At 35.5% G+C, this 18,309-nt stretch overlaps 1 protein-coding gene and 1 pseudogene across 6 annotated transcripts; both read left to right on the forward strand.

The window, feature by feature from the left end:
• The first annotated feature begins 611 nt into the window (after positions 1–611).
• LOC18430549 (uncharacterized) lies at positions 612–17,302 on the forward strand. Of its 6 annotated transcripts, none has more exons than XM_020665057.2 (5): positions 612–1,228; positions 2,784–3,158; positions 15,359–15,505; positions 16,056–16,133; positions 16,822–17,302. In XM_020665057.2, exons 1-5 carry the CDS (start codon positions 893–895, stop codon positions 16,978–16,980), a joined length of 1,095 nt encoding a protein of 364 aa, XP_020520716.1. In that variant the 5' UTR covers positions 612–892; the 3' UTR covers positions 16,981–17,302. The 6 variants fall into 6 exon arrangements, with proteins under 6 accessions (XP_020520716.1, XP_020520718.1, XP_088718349.1 ...); XM_020665059.2 differs by having other exon boundaries at positions 616–1,228; positions 16,061–16,133; XM_088862223.1 differs by lacking the exons at positions 612–1,228; positions 2,784–3,158 and adding exons at positions 12,597–13,020; positions 13,863–14,177.
• Positions 7,663–8,717, forward strand: LOC148782793 (transcription factor ICE1-like; annotated as a pseudogene).
• Positions 17,303–18,309: the final 1,007 nt, after the last annotated feature.

Raw genomic sequence — 18,309 nt, forward strand, 5'->3', positions numbered from 1 at the left:
GCAAGTTGAATTTTAAATAAGAGGTTGACTAAGCTGGAACTTGTAATAATTTAGCACTTGTATTGATATTTTCTCTCTTACTTATATGTGCGTGTGTCCGAACCTGCGCATGCGAATAATATATATGAAAAATTGCCGTTGCTCTCTAAAATTTAGGTCAAATTGTTCTACAAAATGACACATAATTGGTCTTAGATACCAAGAGTAATAGGTGACTCCTCCACCTTTCAAGCAAAGATGTCAATCGACCTTGTAATAAAATCTCAAAATGTAGTTAAGAAGCTTGATGGAGAGGAATCATCTTTTCTCTCCACGAACAAAAGAGAAGAAAATTCCTCACCATCCTTAAAACCTTTGCTTCTTTCTGAGGGAAATAATATGTCCTCTATTTGCAAAAGGTGTGTCACAGGCAAAACTTCAGAATGAAATTATTTCCCCACGATTCTTTACCTTCTTCACAAGCTTTTCTACAAGCATTTCATTTTAGCCCATAATTTCAAAATTTACACCTTTGAATATCTTTTCTACTCACTTTTTTTTTTTTTTAACATTAAAAGGAAAATATCCTATTAAATTTGTGATGTTCATAAATTAGTAATCTACAGCACTGAGTTTAGTTGTTAGTGAAAGACACGTAACCTTGAGCCCCGCTTGGACGGCCCTACGATGCCATTGACTTAACTGGCGAGACATCGGTGGTTAGGGGGTCAGATGCCTCAACATAACAACCCACCCTCCATTTAACATATTGAAAGCAATATTTCGGGGAGAGATGGTCCTCATTGTGTTTTATTTGGCTCTTATCAAATGGGGCATTAGCATTTAGGTGCAGGCCTTATTCTTATATGCTCACAGATCATAACAGGAACTTGTTGTCTATAGCTCGATAGGTATGGAAACAGCAGCAACTATCCTAGGTCTCCAACTGCCTTTATTTTGTGCTAGTCCAGCCATAGCTCCCACATGCTTCACAAAAACAAATCAATATTATCGAAGGAAGAACTCACCGCTGTGGCTTAGGCCCAAGATCAAGATAATATGTTGCAATATTAAGAACATCAGCTCAGGATCCAAGTCACCGAATCCTAAGACAGATGATATAGCTGACAAGAAACCTAGTCTTCAAGAATCATCAGATGGGATGAAAATCTTAGAGACTCTTCGAGTGGTTTTTTCTGAAGATGACAAGTCGCAGTCTCTGAAATCTGTGGACTTGGAAAAAATTGGGGTAGGCGCCTCTCTCTTTCTATGACACACGCGTGAGCGCGAGCTTGCACGCACTCACTCATTTGCACAATTTATGCATCTGTACACCAGTTCGTGACGTGAAGAGAGCAGTTTTCTTTCCCCTGCCTTCAAATTCAAGTGGGTGGTTTGCAATGGATGGTATATTAAGTTAATACCCTCTTTAAAATCTAGCGCACTAATTCATGCCCTCCCCTTATCTTGTTTTTCTATTACTCTGTATCTTTTCTTTCCTCCCTAAATTCTAGCATTTCCCTCTATATCATTTCCTCTGATATGATCTTTTCTAGAAGAAACCAAAAACCTACAAATTAAATCTGGAAAATTTTCTGTGCTCATAATGAAAATGAGCATATTTTACCCAGGGGAAAAAATAACCACCAATAAATTCCGCTTACAAAATGTCATCTTTTGGCATTAGCAATAACTTTGGTAGAATTCTATATGCTAGCAAGATGTTAAATTCTTCTCAACTGCCTGACATAAAAAATTGATAGGCCCAACTACTCAAAAGTCTTGTCAAATATTTTGATGAACTTTTAGTGTACGAGCCGCATATCAACCGTGCCTGGAACAAAGGCAGTTGGGAAACGATTTTGCACCATACAAATGTCGTAAAACCAGAATGTTACATGTCATTCCAACCATCTATACTCAACAATGTACTAAGGAGATGAGTAGATCTTTTGTAAACTGATCAACACTGCCATTCTCCGCTGAAGCTGAAGCACAGCATCTCTCCATTGTCGATTGAGTGGAAATGGCAGGAAATGAGCGTGGTCTTAATTGATTAGCGCTTGACGATTTGTAATGTTACGTCCTAGGCTCAATTCCTACCGAGGGCAGGCTTAATTCCTACCAAAAGTAGGGGCCTTCTATATTATGTTGTTAAGAGGCATACATCATAATACGAATCCCAAAACAAAATAATCCAAAAGATATACCACCTCCGCAAACCCGAAACTAACAAAAATATAAAAAGAAATATATGTAGGTGCTCCCAAATGGGTAAATAATAACAATACATAAATAACGGAAATTAACATTTCCATGGGGCAGGCAGAACTGCATTCTACAAGTGGTCATAATCGGATATCGATGATGGATCCATGGCAATATCACTCCAACTGTTGGCGAGGGGAGATTTCACATGTTTCTATAGAAAAATTTGTCGTACTCCTTTATATAAAGTGGAATACATATTAAGATCCATATGGTCGTGATAACAACAAATAACATATGCTTCAAGTCAATAGGCTGGAGTGATTGATGTAGAATGGGGGGATGAAATTCAAATAATGACATCTTTGGTTCCTAGACCCAACTCCTCATTCACCATCCAACCCATTGAGAGGATGGTGATGAACTCATGGTCATGATATTACTATGACAACATGGATGACACCATATGAACCCAAAATATCCTTCTCTGTTTTCCAAAAGAGGTCTCATTTGCCAATAAATGTATCCTACTTGCACACCTAAAAAAATTGCAAAGCTTTGCCATGACTAACATTCCCTGCATAAAAATCATCCAGGCTCTCAACCAAACCATACAAGCTCTCTACCAACCAAATTCCTTTGCTTGGTATTCATTGCCTCTGCAAGTTCTAAGACTAGGGTATCGAGGTCCCGACCCGAAAATCGTTGCTCTAGTCATGATCGCAATGGTAGCAACTTTTACAACAGTAATGTTCAAAATAAGAAATGGAAAGAAAAATCAAGAGAAAGCCGAAGAGAACGTAAAGTTCCAAAGGAGTCTCTCAATGGCTACACTGCGAGGAGGAAAACCTGCTTTGCAATGTTTCATCATCGCCCAACAAGCACTTGTGGAGCCAGATATCCTTACCAATGCCAAATATCAATTCGGAAAGTTGTTAGAGGATGACCTCCCAAACTTTGAGCAGTTGCAGGTCTGTATCCCCTTCATGTTTAAGATTTTAATAACCGTTTATGATCTTTATCTATTCTTAGTCAGAATTGCCATGAAAATGTTGATAATTGCGTTGAATCCCTAGTGGAAAAAGTTTATATAAGGTTGCAACCTTAAAGTGTAAAATTATAGATGCACCTCAAAAATCCACCGGAGAATGTTGTTTTACTGTTGAAAAACCCTCTAGACACCGAGATGTATGAATATGAAAAAAAATACAAATTTTGAGTCCTAGAAATATTGCATCTTGAAACACAGTATCTAGACCGTCCATTTTTAAGATTTTCATATTTTTATAGATCAACTTCATTTTAACCATTTTTTGAGTTTAAAATTTTATAATTAGATAAGAAAATAGATTTTCACATAATCCTAGGAATGTTTTACACCAAATTACAAGTTATGATAAAATTTGGAGGTGCTTCTTAATTGGATTGTTTAAGGCTACAACCTTATAGAGACGACACCTATCCCTATTTTATAGGATTGGTTGTCCTTTCACTTTGGGTTTCCATTTTTTTTTGGGATAGTTCCTATTATTTAGAATGACTATCGTTTAGGTTAGTCCTAGTTGGGTTACCATGGACATGTGGGTCTATACAAAAAGATAAAAGTCAAGATTCCCTAAAAGTAGAAGGGCAATCTTTCTATCCTTCTCCTACAACATAAAACTTATATATTTCCCCTTATCCAGCCCTCCATTCTGAATGGAGGGCTAAGATTGCCCCAATCGCAATGTCACATCTCTATACTATTTTATTTCTAATATTTTTTCTATAAACTATTTTGACACCGAAATTTGGACATCCAATCTTCTATTAAGCTCGCAATAGCAAAAAATATAAAACAAATATTTTCAACAAAATCAAATGACCAAAATATTCTTGAAAGTTTAAATGAGGGCTCATTTTGGTGAAATCTCTCTCTAAGATGGCTCATTTCATATTCATACAATTTTTATAAAAGAAACAAAAAACAAAATACTTTGAGACATTGGATTTATGATCAAACGGTGAGTGGCTCCCTTGAGCAAAATTGGATGGCTGGATGGTAGGGGAAGCATCGATCTTCTATGTTGTGTGCAAGGAAAATAAGGGGAAGCTTTTGGATTTTTGTAGATAGAGAAAATTGTACAGAAAGAGGCATGCGAGAGATTAGATTTCTTCTCTTAGGTATGAGTTTTTTTCTCTCTAGTGAAAAAACATCAATCATCTTCGTCCATGGTCGTAGTCACATCTGTGACGAACCAAGTAAATTTGGGTGTTCTTTTTCTGTCATTTTTTTCCTACTTTATTTTTCTTGATTGTTATTGGTTCTATTTTTTTTGTACTTTATTTACCAAAAATCACTCCACCTGGTTTAGAGTGAATAATCCTGTATACCATGACAATGGATAGTCTTATGTATACCATGATGTGGGTACAATAGGATGTTTTGTAAGACTTATCAAGTTGCTACCAAAGCAATCCAAGTTAGGAACATTGTGTTGGTACGTGTGGGTGGCCATGAGGCATTAAACGTGTCATATTTTTCACTCTCTTTATCTTCATCGTACATTTTATCTTTATTAACAAAAATGAGTGCTCTTAAAGAGAGAAGATGCCATTATCCAACGGGTCCTATGATTAGAGGGTCACGTTTCTCAGAGATTCCAAAAGAAAGCCGAACGTTGGAGAACAGCCTCATCCCATTCCTCTTTAAGAAAGGTTGTAATGGCTATGGAGAAGAAGTACACAACAAAATATAGAGTTCTAATTGTTCTAGCATACCTGACATCTGGGATCGACAGTCTTACGACATTGCCATTAATCCTGGGAGCTTGGTATTATTTTCATCATCTGCTCATCAATAGTCTAACATTGGTATCTGAGCAGGTTTTATCTTACATTTTTTTATTAGTGTTTATATCTTATTTTTCCTGAGTTTAATTTACAATAACATTGATATTGTGCTTTGCCATTCCCGTATATCTTGTTGTAAAAATTTTCTAACCTCAAATTTAGCAGTCAGAAATTTTTTAACTCCATTCTCCTTTTCTCTTTCATGTTCCGTTGACACCAGCACCCTTATACACTCACATCTACGCTCCATTGAAATCCCCATTCGTATTCCCAACTCTGCCTCCTCTCTTTATTATCAAATTTTGGTGTCTGAGTTGATAAAAACTTAGGTATGTTAAAATAATAAAGAGTTAAATGGATGAAATTGGTTTTCTCATATTTATCTCAATCTAGTCCAGTAGTATTCTTCTTTGAATTTTTGTTTTTGTTTTTTCTGAGAATCTTGTTGATCATTTACTTGGGTCTTGCTTATTGATTGTAATTGAGTCTAAATTTCTTGATTAATTGTTGCTTTGTTTCACACCCGCTTTCTCTTTGTTCAACGCCTGAAGGTCTTGTCTTCACTCAAAAGGTCTTGTCTTCACTCAAAATTCCTCTACGTCTCTCTCTGTCTAGTAGACAACAAGTCCATGTTCTCTTTGCTCTTTTATACAAGGGTTTCAAAGAGAAGAGAGGAAAACCCAAATGAAAACCCACTGGTGTCTCTCTTCTCTTTAGCTTGAGTTCCCAATGGGCTTCTCTAACAAAACTCTTTCAGCAGAGAAGAAAGAGAACCATATTTAGAGAGAGAAAGAGAGCCATTTTTAGAGAGAGAAAGAGAAGTTCGCCAAATGGGTATTTAGAGGAGTTAGAGAGAAAGAAGACTGATGAGGAGAAGATAGAGGAGGGTAGTGATTTTTGAAGATAAGAAGAGACCAAGTCAAAGTTACTTAGTCATCAAGTTAGTTTGGTGATAAGGCCTCGTACTATTTACCTCTATCTTCAAGATTCATACCATATTTGTCTCCTATAATTGTGTGATTGTCCTTTATATGTAGAAGTTCTTATTAATGTAAACATTCATCCAAAAATCAGTGAAGATGTAGCCCGTTGGGGCTTTGGATCCTTGGACGTAGAGCTTTGGTCTGAACCACGTAAAATATTGTGTTATCTCTTTTTCTATCCCCATTCAATGTCTATGCATGTATACTCATACAAATCTTAACATGATATCAGAGCAAGAAAGATCTGATCTCTGTTGCAGCTTACATATCGTCCTTTTGTGATGTTTTCCTCCACCATTGATATCATAATCATAAACTCTCCTAGATCCAGACGTTGTTGCCATTGAGAATCAAAAGAATCAAGTGAGGCAAGCTTAACGATATGGGAATGAGACTCCACAGATGATGTGGCACCACCAATGCCATCAAAGGAGGTGTTGTTCTGAACAAAACTGTCAACAACATGTGAAAGTCCCTATTCCAAATCTTCAACATCAGCATCGTAACTTTTCAATGGTGTAGCAAGTTTTGGAGCAGTTGATGCACGTGGATTATTCCAGTGAAGCCTGCAACCCTAAAGAGAAAAAGAAAAAGAAATCCCAAAATCATTATGACTCACGCAGTGGTTTCTCTCTCTAGTTTCTATCATTCGCACTTGGCACCATCACTCCACCGCCTACCTTTTTCCTGCTCAGTTTCTCTCTCTACTTTTTTTTCACTCTCTTACACCGTGTTTACGCATTCACCATTATTTTAATCATCCCTCTTCTGCAGTGTTCCTTTCCCTTCTCAATCATCGTTTATACCCTGACTATATATATATATATCTCTCTCTCTCTATCTCTAAAAATTCGGATTCTCTTTAAAAAAAAAAAAATCTAGAAGTGTAAAAGAAAAAAAATCTAGAAGCCCAATTTCATTGACATTTTTTTCTTATATCATTACACTCAAAAAAAAAAATGTATTTTGCAAGTTGGGTGTTTTTTCGTATCCACACCCAACTTGAGGGGGTGAGTAAAGGAGATATGGAGATGAGATGAGTAGAGATGAAGTCAACATCTCTAATGTAATCGCTACATGGACAAGAACATCAGTTCTTGCCGGTATTCGTGTATTTTTCAATTGTCTCATGCGTTTTTTGCTCCTAGCGTCTCGCCATGTAACAGAGGACTTCATCATACCATTATTGTAGTGACATCGTCAGGGGGAGCACATTCATGATTAGTGGATTTTTCAAGGAGAAGTTTTCACCGATCTTCAGTATTCGTTTCCTGCCTTTGTAGCACTTTTAGTGGTCTTTAGACCAAGTTTGGTGATACGTGTCCCGGATCACATCTCTTTACACTTGCAAACTACCTAGATCACATCTCTTCACTCTTGCAGACTATCAGGATCACATCTCTTCGCTCTTGTAGACTATTCAAGCACGTGAGAGCAGTGCAAGTTTTTTGACAATTTTTTTGGTTTCAAGATTCTAGTTCCAGTTTCAGTTTGGCAAGTAGGCACTTCGCTTTAAATGTTCGTGCACCAACTTGAGGAGGAGTCTTGAAGATAAGAAGAGACAAAGTCAAAGATACTTCGTCATCAAGTTAGTTTGGTGATAAAGCCTCTTACCATTTGCCTCTATCTTCAAGAATCATACCATGTTTGTCTCCTATAATTGTGTGATTGTCCTTTATATATAGAGGTATTTATTAATGTAAACAGTCATCCAAAAATCAATGAAGATGTAGCCCGTTGGAACTTTGGATCCGTAGACGTAAGACTTTGGCTTGAATCACATAAATATTGTGTTTTCTCTTCTTCTCTCCCCATTCAATGTTTGTGTATATATGCTCTCAAAAATCTTAACAGTTTTAATGGGTCTGGCTTACAGTATGATTCTGATGAGCCAACTGATGTTAAGATCGACAAGAATTGTGAACTTTTTACAAAAGGGGGGTAGTGGTGTCAATAATAATAGTAATGGTAATGGAGTTGTTGGGGTTGGAGATCAAAAGGGAAAGAGAAGAAAATCTCATGGTTGAGAGGAGGCGTAGGAAGAAGCTCAATGATCGGCTTTATATGCTCCGGTCCGTTGTCCCCAAGATCAGCAAGATGGATAGAGCCTCCATTCTGGGAAATGCGATAGATGCGATAGACTACTTGAAGGAGCTTCTACAAAGGATCATTGACCTTCATAATGAACTCCAATCAATGCCTTCTGGTTCTTCACCGCCTTCTACTGCAAACTTCCACCCATTGCTTACTACACCTCCACCAGGTTGGCTATTAGGATTGTAAACATCCACCCATTGCTTACTATCACCGCCACCAGGTTGGCTATTAGGACTAGGCAGTGAACTTGAACAAAGTTCATCCTTTACACGACATGGAGAAGAGTAGGAGGTGTAGGTGTCAATGGGGAGAGCAGTGAACATACACATGTTTTGTGCTAGGAGACCAAGCCTTGTCCTCTCTACAATGAGAGCGCTTGACGGTCTTGGGCTCGACATTCAGCAAGCAATCATCAGCTACCTCAATGGATTCGCTTTGGATGTCTTTCAAGCTGAGGTACACTCCAAGAAAGTTCTACTTTAATTTCTGCATTTTTTTCTAGAGGGTTACGATTTTGATTACTTGGTAGGTGAATGATGGAAATTTATACAAAGAGAAATGGACGTTTGTTAGGTGTCATGTCAACACAATAACATCGTATTTTCGCCATTTTCGAGACACAAGATATGTATTGTACACTTCAATAAATAAATAAAAAACTCAAAAGAACATATGCTCATGTGGTAGCAAAGGATGTATTTACTACCTTGGGTATACCCTAGCTAAGAGTATTTTTAGGAGCCCAAAATATGATGTTGTGACCTACTCTCTAAGGGACCACCTGAACAAGAACTTCAATATGCATCCTTGAACTGTATGAAAGAATTACACCCTAGTATTGTGCACAAATTGTCCAATTGTTTTTTGTTGAGGTATTTTCTGAAAATACTCAACTTAGTGATTCTACAGAAAATCTAAATGAACAATTTCTCTTAAGCAGGTCATTAGCCTGAGAGAGAAATGTAAGTTTTCTCCCATGGGAGCATGATTTATGCATTAAAAAAGAAAAGAAAAGAAAACTATAGATATTGTTTTCTCTTTAGTATTTTTGTACTCATTTTCAATATCCATCATCTATATTAACCCGGTTGTTCACGATGTGTAATTGTTCCAGTTAAGAAAAAGGTGGCATAGAAAGAAGAGAACAACTCATCTCCCAGTGTCTGTGGATGAGTATAGATTGTCGACACCATTTCAGTTTCCACTTGGCAAAAGGGAAATGAAAGCTTGCATTAAACTTGGACTTGGTTCTAGGTTAGAACGCCTATATATCAAGATATGTGAGAAACATGTTTCACCTCTTCAAATTTAATATATGGGGAGAAAAGATAATTTTTGTGAGAGCCCCCACCCCTCCCCCCCCCCCCCCCCTCCCCCCCCCTTAGCTAGAGAAAATAAAGAGAGAGACTTATATTAGTGAGGCATTTGAGTTATTTCTAAGAGAAAATTCACATAAAATATGCGGGTTACATGAGGGGATTGTATTCCAATATAGGGTGGACTATGTTCTAGATACAAAGCTACCAAATTTTAGAGCCTAGTGCCAATGGTCAAGCCAAGACGACTTGACAAATAGTTAGTCGATGACAAAGCAGCTAGGACTACTATGTTATGGAAGTTGATTTAATTAGAGTCTTTTAGGATCACACTACAACTTAAGTATGATGGGTGCCCTATCTTAAAAGTATGAGACCGCTTCTGAGACCCATGTACAATTGTTATTAAAATTTTTTTATGTATTTATGCATGGAGATAATTATTCTTCAATGAGTGAGAATTCAATAGGTGAGTCTCAAAGCTACGAAGAAGCTATTAACTCACATGACTTACTCAAGCCATGGTTGATGAACTTGATTTTATTAAAAGAAATCAAGTTTGGGAGTTGGTTGACCTCTTTAAAGATAGAAAAGACATTGGCTACAAATGGATCCTAAAGAAAAAACTTAATGCAAATGGATCTATTAATTAATATAAAGCTGTTTTGGTAGCAAAAGGATTCACCCAAAGGGAAGGTGCAGATTATGTAGAGACTTATTCTTCAGTGTCAAAATTTTCATCTATTAAGATCATCTTAGCATTAGTTGCTTATTATGATATAGATTCGAGATGGATGTCAAAACAATTTTCTTAAATGGAGAATTAAAAGAATATATATATATATATATATATATATATATATATATATATATATATATATATATATATAACCAAAAGGATATATAATTAAAAGCCAAGAAGACAAAGTATACAAATTTAAGAAATCTTTATATGGTCTAAAATAGTCTTCTAGGCAATCACTGAATTTGGTTATGTAGCCAATAGGTTAAACAATGTGTATATGTTTATAATAGTAGATGCAATTCTGTTATATTGTCACTGCATATAGATAATATTTTGATAGCTAGTAATGATATTGATATGATTAACCATACCAAATCATGGCTAAGTTCCCATTCTAAGATGAAAGATATGTGATAAGCCTCATATGTATTGGGCATTAAGATAACAAGAGATAGAAATTCGAGACTTCTATGTTTATCTCAAGAAAATTATTTAGAAAGTATTTTGAAGAGATGTAAAATAAAAATTGAAAGTCCATAGATACACCCGTTTGTAAAGGCTTGAAATTGTTAAAGAAAAATGTATCCATTAAATGATAGTGACAAAACTGAAATGGAAAGAATTCCATATGCTCAAGCTGTAAGATGCATAAATTATGTCATGTTGTGTACAAGACCTGATTTGAGTCATGCATATGATCTTGTAAGTAGATTCAGAGTAATCATGGGATGACTTATTGGCAAAGTCGTAAAAAGGATACTCTGATATATTCAGAAAACTAAAAATAACAAGTTGTGCTTCCCTGCTTACAACGTAAAGGTTACTGGGTACTCTGATGCAGACTTTGCAAGAGACCCAACTAATTGAAAATCAATCTCAGGATTTGTATTTCTCTTTGGAGGTAGATGTGTTTTTTAGTCTAGCAAGAAACAAAGTTGTGTAGCTCGGTATACTATGGAAGCAGAGTATATTGCTTGTAGCATTGCTACAACTTATACCGTGTCGATGAAATGTTTCATAAATGATTTGTAGATGGATATAGCCGACATACCTGTTAAAATTTTTTATGATAATCAGGCTACTATTTCTTCAATTAGAAATAGAGCTTATAGTTCTAAGGGTAAACACATTGAAATTGATTATCATTATATTTATCATATTATTGGAAAGAATGAAATGACTGTAAGTTATTTGCCATCTTTAGATATAATTGTAGACCCATTAACAAAGGAATTGAGTTCATGAATATTATCAAAGTATGTAGATTTGATGGGACTAAAAAATATCTAAGTTAGGAACTCCCAAATGGGATATTTTTTCTTTGATATCTTAGTCATGAGAGGAAAAGCCACATTAGAGTGAGAAACCCCATGACATGACTGTGGATAATTTTTTTATGTTATGAGATGCATAACCACATTAGCAAGAAAAGCTTCATGACAAAAATATGCTCATAAGTATTAAACTCACTAAGCGGCATAGACTTTTTTGCACTGCATTTTTTTTAACCAAAACCAAAATATTTATGATTCTATAACTTACCTTATTGTTTAGCCATCCGTATTTTTTACCCAATTTTTTCCTCTGACTTTTTTATATGAAACTGATTTATTACCGATGTTTTGGTATGTCAATATTTTATTATTCCCCAACTTGCTAACTATGATTACAATAACACATAGCATGTAGAGATTTGACGCCACTATGTGTGAGGTGTCATTGAGAGGAAGAGGCAATCTTGTCATAATATCCCACTAATAGAATGGTGGCAAACCCCATAACTGAGCTTAATTAGGACCATAGTTAGCAAGTCAGGGATTGTCAATAAATCGGCTCATCATAAAATCGGAAACAAATTGTTTTTATTTTAAAAAGTCGGATGAAAAAATTGGATAAAAAATACGGATCCTCAAAATACTTCATATAAAGATATCATTAATATATTGAATTAAGCTCAAAATATCGGAGTAAAAAATATGATAAATTTATAATATTACAAATTTTGAAATTCTATAAAATAAAAATTATGTCAAAGCCATCAATAGCTAATTCACCTATAAGAACTTTACTAGACTAATATAATTAATTCCACTAATTTAGATGCCCCGTGACTCTCATGCAATCATTCAATATTAAATTCATAATTAACAAGTATATACCAAAAAATTGTACCATATATAAATCTACCCATTAAATACTTTAAGAAACATCACACCTACTTATTACATACCAAAAAGAAATATACTATATAAATTTATTTATTAAGTACTTTTACTATAGTATGATAACAAATGTACTATATAAATTTATTCATTAAATACTTAAACAACAAACCTTGACTGGTAAAAAAAACAAAAATTGTTTTCTGATTACAAGGATTTAACTAGGTGACTATGATCACTCTATAAATATGGTTACAGTTTTATAAATTTCTCTAATTGAAAAGAGGCTCGTAGAATTTTGGGTTTCACATGTCCCTGTTTACGGTTTAGGGAGAGGAGGAAGAAGGAAGAGAGGGAAGAAGATTACGGTTTAGAGAGAGGAGGAAGAAAGAATAGAAGAAAATAGGGCTGGGCTCATAGCCAGGGTTTATTGAGAGAGAAGAAGGAAGAAAGAAGACGTCATGGGCTTCACAAGCCTTAAGAAGAGGCCCAAACTGATTTTTAGATAGAGAAAAGGAAGATAGGATGCTGATTTGGGATAGTTTGAAGAGGGCTTTCCTCTCTGATTTGGGATATTGTTTGAGAGAAAGCCCTAACTATACTGATTTGTCAAGAGGCTTTAACTGATTTTTAGAGAGAGAAAAGGAAGTGCGTTTTCTATTTTGTTGGGGAAACACCAAGCAGAGCTGAAGGATTAGGTATGGGGAACTAATTCGATATGTAGAATTGCTTGCTCTTGTAAGTTTACAATTTACACTGTATTGTTTATCTTGGTTATCACATCGTCAAAAGCAAAATATTGATTATTTGGTCCTGTAGTCACACTCTCTGCTTCTCATTCATCAGTAAAAGACTATGTTTTAAGCTCTAATTTGTGCCATAAACAGTATTTTCATAAAAACAATTATCACAAATAATCACATAAATCTACATGTATATGATTTTCTTTACACAATGATTTACTATACAAAATGATTTGCTATAAACAGTATTTCATTTACTCAATGATTTTCCATATTAATACTGAAATCTGCATCTATTTGTTTAAGTTTAAAAAAAAAAAGGAAAAAAAATTCATACATTCAATCTGCAACTGTGGCTTTGAAGAACATAGTGGGGATGGAAATTTCTATTTTAGGTTTTTTATATTTGAAATAATATTTTTTTTTCAAAAGCATGAAAGTAGCAATTGCTGCAATACACAAAACAGGAAAAAAAAAAAACAATTATAAGTTAAAAAAGATGCTATTTTTTTGCCAGATTTATATCGTATTATGAAAAAAACATGTTTTAAACGTTTTTATGAAAACTATGCGATTTTTTCCTGACCTTTTTAAAAAGTCGCTCTTTAAAACTGTTTTCATGAAGTCATCGTTTAAAACTTTTGCTAAGGACCTAAGAGTCCCTAATTGGTTTTCTGCGGTATCTGACTGATTGAATAAATAAATGATAAATTGATAATGTATATACACATAATTTGGATGTACATTTACACTTGTGTGCTACGAAATATGGTGTTTGAAAGATAAAATGTCGGCAGGATTGGTTCGCTACTTACACAACATTAATTGCCTTCAATGTCAAGGACATTGAGGGATGAGATTCCATAGATGGGAATCAATATGATCTACATGACATCTCCCTAGATCACAGGACCTGCATTATAATGAGATGTGAACTTCCAGAATGGGGTGGGGTGAGGTGAGAACTCTCAAGCTCTCCATTGAGGCACGGGATCAATGCTGTGTAATCATCTTCATGGTTCTTATGATCAAAAGAGGCAATCTGAGGAGGTATCTTTGAACTCCGATGCACAAACGGATGCATTTAAAAGGGTAGATTAGATCTGAAAAAGGTATGTCACATCCATAGTAGAATGTCTTTTTCATGTTTTTGCAGTAATGGGACACTCACGGTCACCAACACCAATGACTATCTATTATTAAAACTACAATGGCATTCAATAGGTACAACCAGTGTTTACAAGAAAAGGCATGGATTGGAACAACCCAATTTGATCCTATAATTGTTTGGATTGGGACGGGTAATGGGGTGACCCATCCAGTTCCAGGGAGCCACAGACTTGCCCCATTCCCCGGTGTCATTATTTGATTTATTTTAATATTGTATCGATGCTAGCATCCGACTTGAACTTCCCAGTCCAAATTTATGAACCCTTTAATATTTCATATTGCAATCCAGGACCCACTCCCACTTTTTAAACCCCTGTTATAGCCTTTGAGCATATGATGGCGCTTCTTTATATGATGTTAAGGGCTTACTGACTAAGGGTGGAGAATCCCTAAAACTACACTAAGGACCAAATAACACTAATCAGAACCATATTTGGGGAAATAGCTTTTAGCAATTTGTAAGAAAGGATCATTCCAAACTGCAATGAGTCCACCCTAAACGACAGTAGTTATTGTGAAATCACGACAGAAGAGATATGGTAACTAATGAACTAATCAACTCCTGACCGGTTTCTTATTCTGGAGTAGTACCCTAGGGGAACCTTGGTTCGAGTTGTGTCCCGAACTTTCATTAGAAATGCTTTCAAACATGAAAATTTGAAATCCATCCATGGCGAGATGGAAGGCTCTCTCTCTCTCTCTCTATGCTTAATAATTCATACTCCGTGCTCTATGACAGTCGCATGTTAAGATGACTTACTCTTCAAAACAAGTTGTTTACTGGTTGTGACTATTACTTAGACATTATCAAAATGGCAAATTACATAACCCCTGTATGAAATTTGATATACATAGGCCCCTCAATACTTTTCATTCACTTCATTAACTTTGTTTCTATTTTCTTATACATTCAATCCCTGGACTAGTTTTGTAGGTTATTTTGAAAAAATACTCCTTTAAGTAAAAATAACTCTATCAGTAAATAAACTGTCCATCGCATGAACTAAAATTGTCCTTAATCTACCCCCTTTTCTTTATATTGCATATCACACTATGATTTAGTAGTTTTGGTTAAGTTATTCCGTATAATGAAGCTAATTTCTAGTTTGTTGCATCTCTCAAGAGGGAAGCGTTGAGATTGGAAATGATTGGGGAAGAAGAGGACGGATCACGCATGCTAAAAGCAGCATGGGAAAGGTTACACAAAGAGCGCAAAGATGAGGAGGCCTACCAATTGGAAATGCTCTTAGTTGAGTTACTTATTTACCAAGTATGTTTCTCACCCCATTCCAATGAACATATTTCGAAAATCGGAAGACTAAGTAACCATTTATTTTCAAAAGGACCTAGTCCCCCCAAGGAATTTTGGTTGGATTTAACCGGTTAGCAAGTGATGTATGAACATATTTCGAAAATCGGAAGACAAAGTAACCATTTATTTTCAAAAAGAACTAGTCCCCCCAAGGAATTTTGGTTGGATTTAACCGGTTAGCAAGGGATGTTGGAGACACTGCATTTCAAGTTTGATTTCGATCCCAAAAAATAGAACTACTCCCCCATGTTGGCAATACTCTATATAGATTTATACGCCAAGGGACACGCTCTTAAGGTAGAATAAATTTTTATTTTCCTTGGCCGTCCTATGTGAAACCTGAAACCTTATGTTGTTTGATTCGAAATTTTATTTGGACCTAACTGATCAAACTCAACTGTAAGGGCCAAAAATGATTGTGACATAGGCAAACTAAAATCAATGGTCCTAATAAGAATTACAATTTTGCACTGGATTTGAATTATCTCCAATAACATTTATTTTGAAGGGAAGATACAAAGAAGCATTAGCCCACGACTGCCTTAACGGCGAGATGATATCAGATCCCCGCCGTCCACTGTACAAGGTAATTTCTTAGATTACCCTTGAATCTGAGCGTGCTAGCATAACAACTATTCTGTTGCTTAGAAATTTTGAGCAACTCCTTTTTGTCGTTTTACTTTTTTTTGTCTTTAATCCTTCAAACATGAACATATTCCACTTGCTTGTTTCTTTGGACAACAAGAGAACCCCCTGATTTATCAATTTAGGGTGGCCAATAATGCTTTCAATTGTTGGCACAGTTATCTTTGTGAAAAGGCACAGTTATTTTTAAGAGTTCTGTAAACCCAAAAACACACACATTAATTTCACAAAGATTTATTTCTTCGTAATTCAAATTGCATGTAGAAGCTAACTATTTAACATTTTACACGTGTTTTGATAAGTTTCAAAGCCATTTTGATGTGTCATTTGGCAGGCAATTTGAAACTTGATGCAAAACTCCTGATAGGTGGTTCCAAATTAGATAAACAAATATGGGCAAGATGTTAAATATGCTAATAATTCAAACCTTGAATTGCATTTTGATAATTTTTCCGTTTCTTTTTCATAATGTGATCCTTCTCCTTTTCTTCTTAATGTAATGATATTTCTTCTTTCAACTGTTTCACTCTCTAGCTGAACTAGGCTGATTCTTCGTTATTTCCAAGCAATCGTAGTTGTTAACTTTGCAAGTTGTTTACATCAAGAGACTAATGCTAGTCTTACCTTAGGCTGCCATCCACAGTATTCTTGGAGATCAGGAGCTTGCCAAGAATTCCTGGGAAGAGTTCAAACGGATGCAAGATAAGGAAATGGAATTCCAACAATTTACTGAAATTGTGGAATCTCTAAAAAAAGAGATTGCACATGCTAAGGGAAGGGATTTTTAGTGAGGAAAACTAACCAAACTATCTCACATTGAAGAAGCCCGGGGAGCCAAAAAATAGTATCTTATACCACCAAATCAGTTGGGAAACAAAGACATGATTAAAGAGCACTACCAAGGAAGGAAACTCTTGAAACTGATTTCAAGGTGCAATTTAAGAATGAAATCCATCTATATCTATGTCCTTGTCTTTATTATAAAGTGTTCTAGGCATATTTCTTGTATTTAAAAGAAATCCTCAGTCCATAAGTTTATATGTTTGTATTCGAAACTTCTTGTGTCCTATCTTTAAGACTCAAACTTCTATCAAGCTAGATAATCTCAAACAATTGTCGTCCAAATTTCCTGCAATTTGTAGGCTTGAAAACCAAAAACCGAACACTAATAGAGAATGATGAGGCATCTCACACGCTCAAGGGCTTGTCAATGCATTTTCATTTGATATTTCTCGTCCTCCCTTTATGAATTTGATGAAGATGTACCAGGGTGTAATCAGAGTTATATCCAGAGAAGGGTCAAAAGTTTGGTGGGAAGCATACTGTGTTATTTGGTGCAGCACGGGTACTAGACCTTGACACACACTGCGTACTGGTTTGCCCAAACATGCTCAATGCGAGGAAGAAAATGATGTTAGAAGAGAATGGCTTGAGAGGAGAAGCATGGCTATATTATTGGAAGTAGGGAGGAAGAAGGCTTTCTTGTGAAATTGTACTTACGTACACAAAAGCGACCAAATTGACACAATTTCTTCACTCTTTAAGTACAAATACATAGTACATGGATATATAAACCTTTGAGGACTTTCTAGACACTTTTTAGACCTTTCTAGTGAAGTTTTCCCTCTCTAATCATATAACTCATGCATTTCAACGAATTTACAAGAAAACACAAGAAAATTTTGGACTTCACGCATTCCAAATCCAGATTTGCATAGATTTGCATGCCATACATGCTTTGGACTCCTCTCTCTCAATCTTGGAATTGTGAGCTTGGATCACCGCAGAAATTTTAGTACATAATTCTAAAATTGCCCTTCCTTAGATTGTATTTAAATGCCCAAAATAACCTTAACCAAAATCAAGCTTATTCCTAAAATCCTCCCTTCTTGATTTTCCAACTTGGTCATCCCTAATATAAATTTCAATTTTTCAAACATTTCATGTTCGAGGGATTTTGTAAAAAAATCAGCAAGTTGATCTTGTGTCTTTGTGTAAACAATTTCAACCTCTCTCTTTAACTTGGTCTCGAATGAAATGGAACCGTGTGTCAATATATTTGCTACTTTTATGAAACACCATGTTCTTTGCCAATGTGATCATCGACTAATTATCTA

This window comes from Amborella trichopoda, chromosome 3, assembly GCF_054954075.1.
Source record: "Amborella trichopoda isolate Santa Cruz 75 chromosome 3, AtrichopodaSantaCruz75HAP2 v2.0, whole genome shotgun sequence".
NCBI lineage: Eukaryota > Viridiplantae > Streptophyta > Magnoliopsida > Amborellales > Amborellaceae > Amborella > Amborella trichopoda.